At 40.1% G+C, this 16,857-nt stretch overlaps 1 protein-coding gene across 2 annotated transcripts in view; it reads left to right on the top strand.

Annotated features, from left to right (window-relative positions):
• LOC134538456 (zinc finger homeobox protein 3-like) overlaps positions 1–9,436 on the top strand; it is a 310,779-nt gene extending 301,343 nt beyond the window's left edge. Inside the window, exon 5 of one of the 2 annotated variants that reach the window (XM_063379781.1) lies at positions 2,813–9,436. In XM_063379781.1, the coding sequence (XP_063235851.1) occupies positions 2,813–3,450 (638 nt within the window). In that variant the 3' untranslated portion in view covers positions 3,451–9,436. The remainder of the gene's footprint in view (positions 1–2,812) is intronic. The other variant, XM_063379782.1, reaches the window with a different exon arrangement.
• The last annotated feature ends 7,421 nt before the right edge of the window (positions 9,437–16,857 follow it).

Raw genomic sequence — 16,857 nt, 5'->3', positions numbered from 1 at the left:
CAATTTGGCATTCGGCGTTATGGTTTCGGCGTTGTTGTACGTTCGGTGTTGTTGTATTTCGCCGTTGTGGTATTTCGGCGTTGTGGTGCGTCCCCTATAAGATCTTGACCTGAAATGGGTTGCACGGACATGGCGGCTGGCGGCACTTGGCCCGTTGTTGCGCGGGGGGACGACACTGCCCCAAGTGTCCGAGGGGGCCGCAGCCCCGTGTCGTATGTAAATCACGCCGGTGCTCTAAATCCTCGCGTGTTCCTAATTAGTCTTGTCGGCGGGGTCCCGAGTCTTGAAGGGTTGGGGAGGGGCGGTGCTCTTAGCATTCACGACCACGAACCACTCCGACTCTTGTTACAGCCGGTAATTAAACTGGGAGCGTCTGGGGAGGGGAGGGGGGTGGAGAAGGGACCTCCGAGAGAAACCCAAGCAAGAAAAACCCGCACCTCGTTTCCATCTTCTCGTCGTGACCCTTCAACCGTGCCTTATCCGTCCGTGGGACTCTCTTCCCCAACTATTGTCCCTCCCGACGGCGAATTATAGGTGTTTTTTTGTAGTCACTACAATGATTTTGACGTGACAACGTCTAATAAATCGATGAACGCCAGCTGCACGCACGAAAAAGTGTCCCGTTACGCGGTGTCCCGTTACGCTCATTGAACGCTTGCGCCGCATCTATCTCTCTTCCACTCGATTGGAACAACCATCGATTTGACTTTTTCGATGCACATTAAACTTGAAACACTCCCATTCGTTTCCTACTTTTCCTATCATCGTCCTATCCTTAACAGAATAACACAGATTGGAAGAAGTTAAATAAAAAACATGTATACAAGTTATAGTTAAAATAATCTCTTCGTTAATGCAATAAACATATTTGAAATAATGAGTGCAAATAAAAGTAAATTTATCAGTTAAATTGTAGGTTTCATTTCATTCCTTCCTTGTACCCATACAAAATAGTGATGACTCAATAAAAATGATTCAATTTTATTCATAAAAGTATGCAATCATTTCATCAATGTTTTGTTATGACGTTGTCACGTTAAACTATCGTCCGTAAACCGACTTTACAGACAACCAATTTTTTATTATTATCCACTGTTAAGAACCCGTTTACCTGGGCGCACGTACGGTGTGCAGAGCTTTTTAAAAAAAATACCGAATGATATCGGAGTTGTGTGTTCTTTAAATGATTCATGCAATTGGAAATTTTTTGGAGTTTTGCACTGTTTGTCATGGAAAAAAGTTCATAAATGTAAAATTAGAAATAAAAAATGAAATCTAAAACCCACGGAGAACATGCCTAAATCAGCTGATGACAAACAGATGGTCCCAACTATGAACCTAAACAGGTATTATGGACAACACAACGACGACAGCACAGACAAACACTTTCAAACTTAAATATCAGACAGCACAGGAATTCTGTGGAAGGAATTTAGTCATAAAAAATAATAACAGCACAGACGAACACAGTGAGCTAACAAAGACGAGACAGTTTCAACAATAACAATGTCTGTCTGCGTTTACTGTTATTATTGAAACTGTTTCGTCAGCAGTTATTTCTTTTTAAAAAATCCTGCCTAACTTTGTTTTCCTTATCTCATTCCTGGTGTAGGCATACTAGGAGTTTTGAATTATTATTCTTATTTCTCTGTCTTAATAATAATGATGGTAATCTACTAGGGCTATTGGGGCTACATGGTATTTTATAATTGAATTATATTATCTTCTGATAGTTTAAATTCTAGAAATATTCTTTATTTATATTTTATTAGCCGTGCGCCCGATGGAAAAATTTATTGGAACCTCATTTGTAGTGAATATCCAAAAACTCTGACTTTTGACTTTTGTTAATAAACTGAAGCCTCAGCCCCAATTACCATATTTCTAACTTAAAAAATGACAAACTTCTATACAAATTTTTATCCCCTTTTTAACCCCATTATGGGATAAATTATCAAAAAAACTTTTTAGTGCTATATAAATAACTCCTGTGCAAAATTTCATGCTTCTAGACCCACCGGTTTAAGCTGTGCTTTTTTTATATCAGTCAGTCAGTGTTAGAAGAGTATTATTTAAATATATATTTTATTTATATTCTTGGATTTCTACTAGCTGATGTCCGGCAAGCGTTGCTATGCCTCTTTAATTTTTTTGTAATTTATTTAAAGTAGGTACACACATACAAAAAATCTCTCTCCATCTCTCTACCTATTTATTTATTATCTCCCTCTATAAATCGCACTATATTTCTCTATATATTTGAAATTATATATATATACATATAACTTTATCCATATTCCTTCACATCTCTCTATATCTCAACATCTCGCTATATATTTATTTCCATATCTTCCTCGCTATCTCTCTATGTCTATATGTTCCTATCTTCATCTTTATCTTTACAAAACAGGATACGAACATTCGAATGTAACGCTGGTTCTGTGTGAAAATTTCAAAGCAATCGGTGAACTTTCTGAGATTTAAGATTTTGAACGAACGAACATTTAAGTACTTGTTTATTGATGTGGGTTGTATCTTGGAGGCAGCTGCATGCGTGTGTGCGTGTGTGTGGACAGGAGGCGGAGGTGTGTGGGAGCCGCCCCCCGGGCTGGGCGCCGGGACGCCACTCGCCCGCCTCCAGCTGCCCCCGGCGGCGCTGCAGGCGTGTACATGTGCGTGTGTGTGTGTGGACAGGAGGCGGAGGTGTGTGGGAGCCGCCCCCCGGGCTGGGCGCCGGGACGCCACTCGCCCGCCTCCAGCTGCCCCCGGCGGCGCTGCAGGCGTGTACATGTGCGTGTGTGTGTGTGGACAGGAGGCGGAGGTGTGTGGGAGCCGCCCCCAGGGCTGGGCGCCGGGACGCCACTCGCCCGCCTCCAGCTGCCCCCGGCGGCGCTGCAGGCGGTCGTCGAAGCCTCGGCGGCGGGCGAGCCAGGCGTGTCCACCGTGCGGATCCCCGCCCTAGAGGAGCCGCCGCCGCAGTGGGCGCGCGAGCTGGACGCGGAGGCGGGCTTCGTGTGCAAGCGCTGCCGCCTGGGCTACCCGGCGGAGGCGGCGCTGCTGGCGCACCAGCGCGCCGCCTGCTACCCGGGGGCGGCGGGGGCGGCGCGCGGCGTCGTGCGGCTGGTGCGGCGCTGCCTCGAGTGCAAGGCGTGCGGCCAGCGCGCCGCCTCCGCGGCCGAGTTCCGCCGCCACTGCGAGTCGGAGGCGCACCAGGCGCGGCTGCGCCAAGCCATGCCGCCCCCGGCCGCCCCCGCCGCCTCCTCGCCGTCCGCCGGCCTCTCGCACGAGATGGAGGACGTCGTCAACCAGATCGCGATGCTGGCGGCGCAGAACAACACCGACTCCAACGCCAACATCAAGGACCGCGCCGCCGCCGGGGGCGGCGACTTCTGCTCCGCCGCCGCCAAGCTGGCTCCGCCCCCGCTGGCGCTCTTCACCGCCGGGCCCTAGACGCCCGAACATGCCGCTCCCACCTACGTGTAACCTTCGATGTAACTACTTGTATGTTCACGAGCTGTTTTTCCAGTCACAAATGTTGGATGTGTTTTTTCTCTGTTGTTTGGAAAGAGCTTGTTTGCCGATTGCATTCCTGTCTTTGTGGACATCCTGTAGCTCTGTATCCCAGCGGGTCGGTTCTTACACCATCCCTAAACACGACATTTTCACCTGATTGATAGTTACTATTTACAAAAAAAAAATTATAGTTTTTGAAATTTGTTACTACACTGAGAGTAAATTATACAAATGAACTGTCATGATTTACTGCTTAAAGTAAAAGAAAGCACTGCTTTTTATTATTTAAATTACTACTGGTAGATTTTTGTAAAGTAGATTAATCTGTTTGTGATGTGATAGATGAATCTGTATGATGTAATTAGCTGTGTAATCACTGCACTCTGAGAATTTTTATGACAGTTTAGTATGGTTCTTTTTTTTAATTTTTAAATGATGTATTCATAGAGATTTAAAATCCAGTGTTATTCTTTGAATATTAATGATTTTTTAAAAAAGTTTAAAATGATTAGAGTTGATGAAAAAAATAAGTATTTCTCTCATTGTAATATGGTTGCACTTAAATGATGAACAACATGGTTTCCTGATCGAGTGTCTTTTCCTGAAGGAAACAAGAAATTTGCAGCGTAGAAGCTGAATATGTGTTATATTCAGATGTTAAAACTGTGTGCTTAGCATGTATCAAATGGGTTCGCTGCGATCCTTATCAGCGGCTTATCGGCGTAAGTTCCTCAATTTCTCGGCTGGACAGTGGGACAGACAGCCAGCCAGCAAGTGTGTACATACCACGCATGTGTGCCGCCACTCACAGACTGTTTGCAACATGTAACTTATAAAAAACTATAAGGACGGTACTGACAGAGTTTTTAAGAACGAAGATGCTCCTTCGATAACTACTACACCTCGCGAAAAAAAAAAAAATTTCTGTAATCTCTGAAGTAAATCGAAGATTTAAGGTCCGCAATGGATACTGACTTTGAAAATAAAAAAAAGGGAAACAGGAAATGAATTTTAAAAAAATATTAAATTTAGGATATGAAAATCAGATATAATTAAAATATATTGTAAGTGATCTAGCTTGTTTGTTTGTGCATATGTCGATTATTATTTTTCGCTGGTTGTAACTTGGAAATAGCCATGTTAATATTACATGACAAATTACAATCCACAGAATGTGAATTCTGACTTAAAATGAAACGTAAAAAAAAAAAAAAGAGAAACTACACTTTGGAGGTTTGCAATGTCGATTGTAAAATGGTGGAATATATCACGGGAAAGGCGTGAGTGTCATTAAGTTGAGGGTGAATTAAATGCAATGCAATCAGTGTTCATTGTCACCTTCTTTATCACCCTGGCATGCCTTTGACTTCGGCCGCGGGCAAATCGAAAGTGGACAACTGCAAACCCTCCAGAATTCTCGCTTTCTTTTTGATAGCCTCTTTGTGAGAGTATATTGTTTTTGTTAGGTTATCAAAAAGAAATGGAGAAAATTTCCCTAAGAAACGAATAAACTTAAAAGGAAAAAAAAAAGTTAAAATAACTTGTCATTCGGCGCTGGGACGAATGCAAGTTTGAAATATATATATGCAGATGAATATTTTTTAAAAAAAATTCGTACTGGAAGAGGTGAAGTTTCATTTTCCTCGCACGGCTATGACAAGGCTTGCCGCGATGTTGGCACCACTGATGTGAGTCGTTTTGCCCATCGTGAATCCGTGCAGACTCAAGGGAAGAACGTGACCTGCATCCAGAAATCTCATTCTCTTCTCGGGAACAATCTGAATCTTTTGATGTGGAGATAATCTCTTTCGGAGTAATTTTGTTTTTTGCAAAAAAAAAAAAAAACGTGTGCGAGTTTATGTATAATTTATGGACTTAAACCACAATGGCAACGAAATGATCACGTGTTATCTGTTAGGGGTCATGGAAAGAGGTCACGAGTGCCCAGCCTGGTGGAATTTAACTAACTTCTGACGGTACGTTTTTTTTCCCAGCACCCAAAGGTTCCTATCTTTAGCTACATTACTAAGGTTCCTGTTTATGAATGCTTTTTCTATAATAACTACTACTAATAAGATATTAATAATTATTGTACTATTACATTATAGTTGTGTGTGCGGGTCTGTTGTTGGTGTAAATTACATCTTAACATTACTTCGGGTTTCGGGGTGGGGGGGAATAATATAATTGAGATGTATGGAGAGCGATTGATTCCACTCCAGACGGAACTTTGCAAAACATTTTACCCCCTGTTCCAATTTGCGAGAAGAAGAAAAAAGCGGTCAACGCAAACTCATAATTATCAACCTAAGTGTGATAAAAGGTAAAAAAATTAATAATTCATAAATTTTTAGCGGATATTTAAAGTGAGATAGTGAATTTGTACCTGTCTGGACAGCGACTCGCGAACCAAACTTCTCAAGGGGTCACTAACCAAATCAGAAAAGAAAGCACACATGACTATCACGTCACTGTTCCTCAATGCTATGCCCTTTTTCCCCGGTTTGGTTTCAGTAAAAACAAAATATTCGTAGAAACAAAACAATGCTTTGTTATTTTAAAAGAGTGCTTTTTGAAAAAAAAAATGTTTCAGTTCTTTTGGCAGTGTCATCATCGTAGAAAACAGTCTTTTAAAAAAAATAATCTCAACCAGAGCTACGGCTTTAAATAACATTAGAAATATTCAATGTGCAGGCGTACCAACACTTGCGGCATTGGGCCATACATTGAAACCGTTGATTTCCTCGGTGATCTTTTTTTCGTGTTTACGTTGCACTCGAAATTTTTCGTTGACCACGTATGACTGCAGAGATGTGGCTGGTTGCTATAATTGGTGTAGAATGATGAGCAAAATGAAAGCGCAGACAGAAGGGCCCCGAGCAAATCTTGGGGCAAGCACTGCACTCTGATTATTATATAGCAATGCTTATTATTAATATAGGCCCTAAAGTAACACATAATAATTACGTACAAAATACGAAACCTCGCCCAGTTTAATTAAGTAATGTTTGTAGTAAGTGTACGTATGTGGATATTATAGTAATACAAAATAAGACTTGTTTTTTCTTTGTTCACAGTTTTTAAATGTAAATGAAGTGAAGATGTGTTGGGAGATGCATGTAAAAATGCAACGTATTATGGTTCCTAGTAGATTTCATATCTTTGAAGATAAAAAAAAAAGAAAGTAATTTTAGTAACTTAAAGTATTGTAATGATTAAATTGTGCGTGATGGAGCCACTGTCTCCGAGCTTTTTCTCTTTTGTTTTTGTTTCGAGAGCCGTTACAACTTTGTCGGGTCTGTGAAGCGCGTTGCTACGCTACATGGAAAATGCTTGGGCACCGCGCGTTTTCGTTCGCGTTTGTTTTGAGTTGTGGTTTTCCAAACCTGCCGCGTAGAGCTGTCCCCTTAGCCATGCGGTTAGTTCTGTTCGTGTTGCCAACCCCTTTTTCCAGTGTGTTCAGTTGCCTCGAGCGGCCGCCAGGGTCGTGTCGGCATCGTCCAACCGTCAGCGAACATGCACACGTTCAGGAGTCAGTCGTCTGTTGTACCTCGACTCCTCCGCCAGCAATGTACCGATGCGCGAACTCGTTTCCGAGACGCACGAAGTATCCCGAAATTTCACGGTTACGTTATTCAAGCTTACGAGGAATTGCAATGTGAACATCGATTCTAGCAAAAAAAAAAAAAAAACGCCACGAGCCTATCTATTTTTTTTTGTGGGGCGGCATGTTTATATTATAAAAAAAACAACCGAACTAATCAAAATTATATATATTTTTATCATAGCTATTCAGTGAAAAAAAAAATCAAATGCTGTAAATTTACGAAAAATATATATATATATTTTTTTTTTTTGTGATTTTTGTAGGTACGATCATAAAATTTTTCCGGATTTGAACACGAACTCACGCGAATTTACGTTAGTAAATTATATTAACTAAACCTTCGTGATTTGTTTATTCCACTGCAGACGCATACTTTTCCCTTGCGCGTACATTTTTGCCCTTTAAAAAAAAACGGAACACTATCTACACGAAGATCCAGTTATCTGGGCGTAATATGGGTTCATGTTTTCTTTTTGGTGGTGTGCAGTCCTGGTTGAAAATTTCGTAACCTTTGCAATATTTTCTAACGTTGAGCTAGCGATCCCTGCGTCAACACTAACCCCTTCTGAGCTGCCAGACTGAACGACCTGTCCCACCCGACCCTTCTCTCCCTTGCACGACTCGCACTTATTGCTTTATTTACTTCCCCTCCGCCTGGCCGAGCTTTATCACTCCGCTGCCGGTGCGTGGAATTGCATGGTCTATGTTCTTCTAAGTTCAATTGATTTTCTTCAGTTTTGGGTGTTGGAACTGAAAACGCAGGAGGAATGAAAACAAAAAATATTTATGTTTACATCCCAGCTAATGCGAACAGTACCAGTGTGTTGTTTGCTTGATATTGTTTTTTTTTTGGTTACAGTATTTTAGAAATTAAAAAAAAAAATACTATTGGATTGTAATTAATTTTTTTTTCTGTACGAACCTATTTTTTTTTCAAACGTTTCTCTTTTTTTTTCTGTGGTTTATTTTCATATTTATGTTGTGTATTATTTGCAGCCTATTTGTTAGTTACTGCACGAAGAAAAAAAATAATTGATGTGGTGGCGTTACGTAATTATTTTGATTCTCTGTGCCTGATAACTATACATTTCGAACCTCTAGGAGAAAGGAAATATTTTTTTTTTTTTGCGCAGTTGGCAGTGCAGAAGCGAGTAGAATGACGACCAGTGCTCGAGGTAGGCATCGTCTCATTCGTGTTGTATACTTATTTGGTAGACTTGCGATTTTCAAGTGATAACAGGTCTTTACGTTTTCAAAACTCTCATTAACGATCTGATTAAATAATTAGTTCAAAGAAATGACGGGGGTTTTTTCCCCTAGTGATATACGAGCTTGAGACATAGGGACAGCTCTCTAGCTTGAAGTGATTTTGTAGCATTATATTTGGTTATTGTAGTTTTATTGATTGTGTCGGCATTGTGCGTGACACATGTGCTTGTATCATTCGCGCCTACTGTATTGTTAATATTATGTATTTATACGTTTTAATATTTTGTGCATTTATTTAATTTAGTTTATTTTAATTTTTGGTATATTTCGTCGCCAAGACCAACGTTGTGAGTAGTCTAGCCACTGTTCACTGCAATCTCACGACCAGGACTTAAAACGTGGACGCATATGTTGAGTTCTAAGCCCAAAGTGCAGTAAACATAAGTTGCCAGTAACACGTGTTGCGTATTAAACATGTCGCTCGTCACAATTATCATGTTGATATCTTTGTTTCAAGAAAATGTTTTAGAAAATAAAACATGTGTGTATGTGTACCGCGTTGGATGATGTCGATTCAAGTTTTGTCTCGAACATTTTACTCTTAGAGAGATTTTCTTCTGCTAGTATATTATGATTACTATTGTATAAATTACAACAGTTCTATATTTTGTTTGTCTTGTAGACAGAACCAGGTGTTTTTATATAAATATATATATTGAATTGATAATTAATATAATTTATTGTTTTCCTTTTCCCTTCGAGTTAAAAGTAAGTTTGTGCTGTACATACGGTATTCGTTTACTCGTTATGATTGATTTGTTACTTACTTAGTGGCCCATGACATTGAGGACATGCATTTGTTTGAATGTGAGCGCAAGTTAACTGGTGTGAATGAGTGAGCGCGAAGTATGTGAGTGAAAGAGAGTGATGGTCGAACATTGAAGTCGCTGTACTATTTGCAAGAGACTGGAATGTTTTATCTTTTAAAAGCAAAATAATAAAAAAATTATAAAAAATATACAAAAAAAGGTGAAATTTTCTGACTAAGAACATGCCAGTTTTGATTTGAAGTGGCCCACAGATAAAAAAAATTATATTTCACACACCCAAATTGTATCAGTTTGGACTCAACAATGTAAATGGTAATAAACTGCTAGTTTATCAGAAAATATAATCAACTGTCTCAAGTGTACTTTATTCCCGAACGAGACGTATCAAACCCAGACTCAATCCTTAGTGTGGTTCCTTTTGAAAATAACCTTGTTAATGAAGACAATGTTATCAAATAAATAAATAGCATAGTTATTAAGGTTAATTTTGTTGTGCTAATTTCAGCAAAAGGATCACATTTTCGCACATATAGATCAAGAAAAATTTATAAATGTCCGGAATAAGTGAGGGAATTTTGTTTACGGATTTCTCTGTACATCCTGTTATAAATATGCAAAGAAACTTCATATTAACCATTTTAGTGTGTAATGCATAAACATATACTTTTTTTTTATAGTAAATGTGTGTGTTTACGTTTTTGAATCTTTATAAGTACGGAACTTTCTGTATGCAACTATTCTTTACACGTTAGGCAGGTGTAATTTCTTCATTCAAAATAATCAATTTTTGCAATTTTTTTTTTTCAAAAACTTGTCGGAAAGCTGCACGTCTAGACGCAGTAGACTGAACTTCACGCACAACACACGAGTTGAAAATTTTGCGTTGTTGCTGTTGTTACTAAAGCTAATCACCGAAACCAGAGCTGTCAGCTTCAGCAACCACTCACGGAACTGGACTCGCACCTCCAGGGGTTGCGGGTTCGAATCCCAGTCGGGTTGCCCGGAAATCTTTCGAGGCGAGTGCTTCGATGATCCCTTCCCCCGCCATCACGGTCTCCGTCGCTGTGTGTTGCTGGCAACGAGGCCTTAAGGAAATGTAAAGTAAAAATGTAACTGCACTACAATGCCAGGTTAACGATACGGTAAAGCAGGGTCATTATGAACCCGGAGAGGATTTTAATTACTTATATGTTAATTGTGTATTCTCCGTTTAGTCTACTGTGAAATACAATGTATGGACTTCATGACGTAGATATCAGCTAAAGAAATTATTTGTTATTATTAAGATTTTATCCTCAATAATAATTTTAACAATAACAATCACGTATTTTTTATTTGGAAATTTAACTAGCATAATAAAGAGAGAAAATTTTGTGCTAAAGAAAATAAGGCATATTCTCGTATTTTCTCAGATTCTCAGAGATTGCCAAGACTTCGTTGGTGAAATTTTGAAAACTCACCTGTGCATATTTGAAAAGACAAACAATGAACAGCTACGCTTTTAAAGAAGTTACTCTTGCTAATAGACTCGGCGTGTAAATCACAGCTAAGTGCGTAAAAATAATATTAAAGTTGAAGAATCTTCTGCTATTTTCCTGAAGATTCCTTTGTTATCAAGGCCACTGTAATGTATCCAAACGTCCAATAATGCCATGATGGGACTTAAAGATTACAGTCTTTAGTCTTCTTTCAGTCTTGAGATATCAATCTTAAGTCGTGAGAAACTATTTTTAAGGTTGTAACCAAAGCCTAAATTTATAGGGCTTGAACACCCAGCCTGCAGCAGCACTGATAAGTAAGCGCACAAATTTGCTTGAATTTTGCCAACTCCGCACAATACTCAACCCACTGTTCCTAACCACACTGGGTGTTCCCAAACTTAGATTCAGTTGAGAAACAAAATGTAGGAGGCGAATTGAAATAACATTATGAATTTTTGCAAAGTTATTTTTATTCACCTTAAAGTTTTTCTACTCTTTAAGCCTAAGCATGGTATAGCTACATGAAAACTAATCTTACAAAAACACCAAGCCATAATTCTATACGCAGGCCTAATGAAAATTGCCCTATTTAAAGATTATTACCGAGATGAAAATTCAAAAAAGGCAAAATCAATCCATGCTATAAAAACCTGCTATTATAAAATACTGGTTGGTCACATAATTATTACATTAAAATATATCGTGATTTTAAAGACCTCACTACAAAAACATACAAATACTTTAAATCCAGGTTTTCTACAAACAATTAACCAAACACAAAAAAAAGTCTTGTACTAGACTAGACCCGGGTCGTTTATTAAGCTTTTTTATGAATATGTCCCTGAGAAGTATCTTTAGGGGGAAGATTCGTTTTAAACCGCGCGGAATATATATTTCTGTTTTACACAGTGCTTTAAATACAAGTAGCGTGAACAGCCCGTTTCAGGCGACGCTTCTTTAAAAAAGTAACTCGGCGACGAAGTCCCAGTTGAATGGAGCAAACACTCTTTGTTAGCTCCGTCGTTATCGCCAGGGGATTGTTAGGGGCATGCATATTTCGCGAAAAGATTCCGAGACTAGCTGAAAGTCAAAACACTGTAACGTCGTCTGTGTCTCGTGATTGGGTGAGTTTCTTTCAGGTACATGTCAATTGTTACAAAACCAATCACAGGCTTTTAGTGCGGCAAATAAGTATACGACTTTTCTCACAGACGGCCGCAAATCACAAGGAAGAAGACGGTGGTGTGGGTATACCTTGTTGCAGTCTAATCGGCGTTCACAGTTTTCAGCGAAAAATGCCCGCCCCTAGGGATTGTCATGGAGGGCTCGACACTTTCGATGTGGATTCTCGTAGAGATTTTGGCCAATCTTCATCTGTTTGCCAAAAACACTCAGTATTCTAATCTGCTGGGTAAAACTTGTAGCTTGTAGAAGTCGTTGGAAACGCGCACCATGACAAGTACTCGGCACGGCCTGGTCTCTTGTTCCAGAACGACCTAGTACTATCGTCCCGAGCAGTCTCTTCCCCGCTTCGTTCACTGTTTAAGGGGCCCGCCTCGTCAGGGGTGCATTTGTGTCAGTGAGGCGGGATGATAAGCGCGACGCTCGCTGGTGCTTCTAGCGCGGTGTTTCCTCTGGACTTGCGCGCAGTCTTCTCGTCGTCACGGGATAGCTGTGAAATTTGAGCGGTGACCGTAACATTATAAGGCCGAGAAATAAAGATAAAGGTGTGATGCAAGTCCCTTAAGTGCTTTCAAGCATCTTTACCGGTTGTTTTACGTCTAAAAATTACTCTGGAAACACGTGTTTTAGCCATTTTCACTCTTATAAAAATACAGTTTAAAAACTTAATCCGAAATCCAAAGTACTTTTTTGCCCTCAGCGAACTCTTAAATGCTTTTCGTAAGCAGAGTCCACTCGGATATCTTGAAAAGTTTTGAAATCGCGTTGTTTTTCCTGAAGATCTGCGCACCGCGTGTGTGCCCGGGTAGGCGGGGGGCCTTAAGGAATCTGTGCGATGTCATACAGAAACCACATAAAAAAAGATCACTACCCAAACTCACAGAAAAACCAACCAAAATCAGGCGATGTCAAATTTTTAATGGACACACAGCACAGAGAATACCGTGGAAGGAATTTAAAAAAATTATCACCGCACAGATGAATAAAGTGGGTTGAAAACGATGAGAAAAAAAAACGACAACATTAGACAACACAGCGAAAAACAGACGACCCCAATGATCCTCAGATGAGCGCAGCGATGTAACCAAACAAATATTTTGGACAACACAACGATGACAACACGGATGAACACAAAAGGCTTCCTAAGATATAACTAGAGACCGGAAAAAATTTGCGAATTCAATGACCTATAGGATGGACTCCATGATTCTCTATGCACTCGGGCAAATTACATCTGCTCAATGCTACTGACTCGTGACACCTATTAACTGGGATGTTCGTGATTTGATACTTATTTGTTGAAGGTTTTTCATTGGCCCAGGGTTCTTCAGATAAACTTTGGCCCAATCACTGAAGCAGCAAAAAAGCAAACGTATTTGGTATCTAGCCTATCGCAAAACGATTCCTCGAATTTTTCAGGTCTCTAGAAACAACCCATAATTAAAAAAAAAAAAATCATTGTTCCTCATTGCAAGAAGCATTCAAAGAATCTTGAAGGTAGTGTGAATGTCGTCTTGTCAACACATTCAAGACCATTCACATGTCGGTGGACCTTGTGCCGCATTTGTCTAGCCCCGGGCGTTGCGTGTGCGCACCCGACTGCGCAGGTGACGTCACGGCTCGGACGATAGCGCACTCGGCCAGCGAGATCCGTCAGCCTTGAAGCCTTGAAAATTGTCTCTTTCAGGATGTCAGCCAATTTTATTTATCCTCCGAATAGTGTCGAGGATCCTTACGGAATCGCCGATGTAGCATCTAGGGAAGATAACTGTCTACGACAGATTTAAAACAAATTCAATCCCCCTGCACTGTTAGAAATACAGTAAATTAACGGACTTTTCAAAGAATAATTAACCTGCAATAAACGTGAAGTTCTTCGAATTTTCAAATAACTGAATCTTCGTAGAAACTACGCCTTATTTTGATTTCCGATCTGTACTAAACTAAGCAATACACACAAGTGAACACAATATGAGTGTTCTGAACAAGCCTTTGAAACGTATATTAATGCACCAAAGAATAGTCTTTTGTGTTAATGTTAAAAGAAAGTGAAATCAGTGCCGTAAATTTACAAAGATCCATGGATAATTTGTTACAAGCGTTCTTCGTAAATTTAAAGTGAGAATTTTTTATAGTGAGTCTAGGATGAGATTTCTAAAAACCACTCATAATTTCCCCTTATTACACTTAAAGCAGTATTATGGCACTTTCTGATGAAATTTTGCAAACCTGACGTTCAAGTTTGACGTTCAAATTATCTTTTATGATATTTCGAAAAACCACACGCCCGTCTACTTTTCCCACAACTTAAAATATATGTAGTACTGACAACTTGAAAACATATGGCACACTTGACGTTCTAAAGATATGGAAAATTACTGTCTACATCTAATTTTCATTAAAAAGAAGTTCATTGAATACCTACATGATATTTAAAAAAAAACTCATTGATGAAATATTCCACTATTGATTTTAAAATAAAAATTAAATTACTGCTAAACTTACCCTTTTTCCTGGCTACATGACGTTTAGAAATACTACCCGCAATCAACTCTACTACCCTTTCAAAACATATTTTTGGCCCTCCTTGGTGAAAATTTGAACATTTCACGTACAAAAAGGATAACATATTGACAACATCCATGTTAAGAAAAACAAGTTCTTTGAAAACATGAGATTACGAAAAACAACCTACCATTTCCCTTCCCTACTCCTGGAAGCAGTATTTTGGCACTCCTAGAATATGTTAGGTATAAGAAAAACACTGCTATCTACATTTGATTTTAACAAAACGTTAATTGAATACTTGAGATTTTAAAACACTACTCCGCTACTTTGAAACCAAATTTGAGTAACTTTTGATGAAATTTTGCACACTTGGAATACAAATTAAGAAAACAATTATGGTCTTCATCCGAAATACATAATAAGCCTGTTCAACCTATTTTAAACTCGGGCACGCCTGGTACTTCAGATAGTAATAACAATCATAATAAAAATAAAAAGATTTTTCTTTATTTACATAACACCTTCATGTGACATAATCTGACTTCCCTCCCATCTGGGAAAAATTATATTGCGCGTGTGAGTGAACCCGATAATAGTGCGGGGTTAGCGCCCGATAAAATAAAATAAAGAAATGTTGAAAACATATATTCTGCAACACACGTGTCACGCTGCGCCCAGTGGTCGCTGTGGTATAGTTCAACATGCACAACTTTACTGCCTGCGTCAAGCATCAGCCGCTCCACGAGAAGTGGCATTCGATGAAACGGAGGAGGATTGTGGTGCAGCTATAAGTACATTTACGAGACATCAAGCCAGGTAGGTTATTTTGTTTTGTTTTCAGCCTCCTTTATGATTTCCGAATGCCTCCACTTATATTTTTATTTCCTGTTTTATCGCCACATAACTATGAATACGAGCTTTAAGAGTTCCAGCACACGGTGCAACAGTGGCACATGGCGAAGCCATCTGCAATTGGAAATATTGTCACCGCCAAATATCTTTCCGAACGCTGACGTCTTACGATTTTTAGTGGAGCCGTCTGATCGGGTCAACGTTGGCGGCATTACTCGCCAGAAGCTGGCTCTGGGCAAGCGATAACCGAAGCCAGCGACCAGCGTCAGATGCAGAACCGTGTAAAGCTTATCGCCCACTACAGCGCAGCCCTGCGGAGGTTTCCGAAGGTTCCGCTCGTGGGGGTCGCACACTACAGACGCCGTTTTATGATTCCGAACGCTCAGTTCCTTCGGTGTTGACCTGGTGCACAGGTGTATCGCGTGACTGGTTTTGTTTTAAACAAACAAAGGATAATCCCATTAATATAGACACATTAAAGATATTAAATAAAGTAATAAATTCTCAAACTTTACCTGAACTAATCTTTTTAATCTAGATAAGTACGGCCACGTGCGCAGATTTCATAAACGATTTTTTTCCTAACCTAACTAAAACTAAGTGTATTTTGCAGGGGTCCGGGTTAGGGAGGGACCTAGGTGCGTCTCAGGCCAAAGCCCATACGCCTAGTCATGCTGGGATTAGCCATGCAGGGAGAGGGTCGCATGCATCATATGCTAGGAGGGGATTGGCCAGCCATGGCAGCGATTGGCGCCATGACTAACTCCGCTCACTCTTAAATCTAGACTATAACTAGAGATAGGTTGGGCCCAGGTAAAACCTGCATAGACACAGGGAAAACCCTGGGCACATTCATGCGGGATGCAAATTGGCATGCATTACGTGTAGGAATTTACAGGAGACAGAGGATGGTCTGGATGAAGTGTTGGACAGAGTAGAAAAGAGTCTACCATGCGGGGGTTGGGCACTTGGACTCTTGGTCCGCTTTGCTATTTGTCCAGTACTGGATTTAGTGACCAGGGACGCAAGCGCCCCTGGTGGTGAGTGGTTGCACTGACCACTCACTCCGCCGCCAGTCAGCACCTAAAAAACTAAGAAGCTAAAACAGAAAAAAAGATAAATGACTTACAAACTAGGCATTTCGTTACGAAATATGCAAACACCCAACTCAGGGATGGACGTGCAGTGCTTAAGATAAAACTAAAATAAGAACTAAAAATATATTTTTTTAAAATTTTTTTTATTTTTTTAGATTTTTTATTATTATTTTAGAAATATATATTTTTTATGACTATTACTTAGTATCTAGGACTTATTACTAATTTACAAATCTCTAATATGTACTACTATACTACTAGTTAAATATAGAGGAACTGTCGGTGTATAAAGTTACAGGTGAATTAAGTCAAGATCTCATAAACAGACTCAACAAAGACACCGATCATGACCGAGTGGCACCGAAGGCACCCGAAGGTGGTGTCAGCCCAAATTTCCCTCCGTCTGCCACCGCACACTAGCAAGACGCCGCTCCGCGCAGAAATATTCCGCTCCGAATTCTCCCGAGAGTCCCGGCGCCGGAACAATTCCGCGGCGGACAGGGCCGCAGTGGGCGCATCCTGGTTTAAATACATGCACACTGTTGAGTCGGAATTCTTTCCAGGGCTGCGCGGGGCTG

Source organism: Bacillus rossius, chromosome 13 (assembly GCF_032445375.1).
Source record: "Bacillus rossius redtenbacheri isolate Brsri chromosome 13, Brsri_v3, whole genome shotgun sequence".
Taxonomy (NCBI): Eukaryota; Metazoa; Arthropoda; class Insecta; order Phasmatodea; family Bacillidae; genus Bacillus; species Bacillus rossius.
The sequence above is the reverse complement of the archived record's forward strand: the minus strand, read 5'-3'. Positions and strand labels throughout refer to the sequence as shown.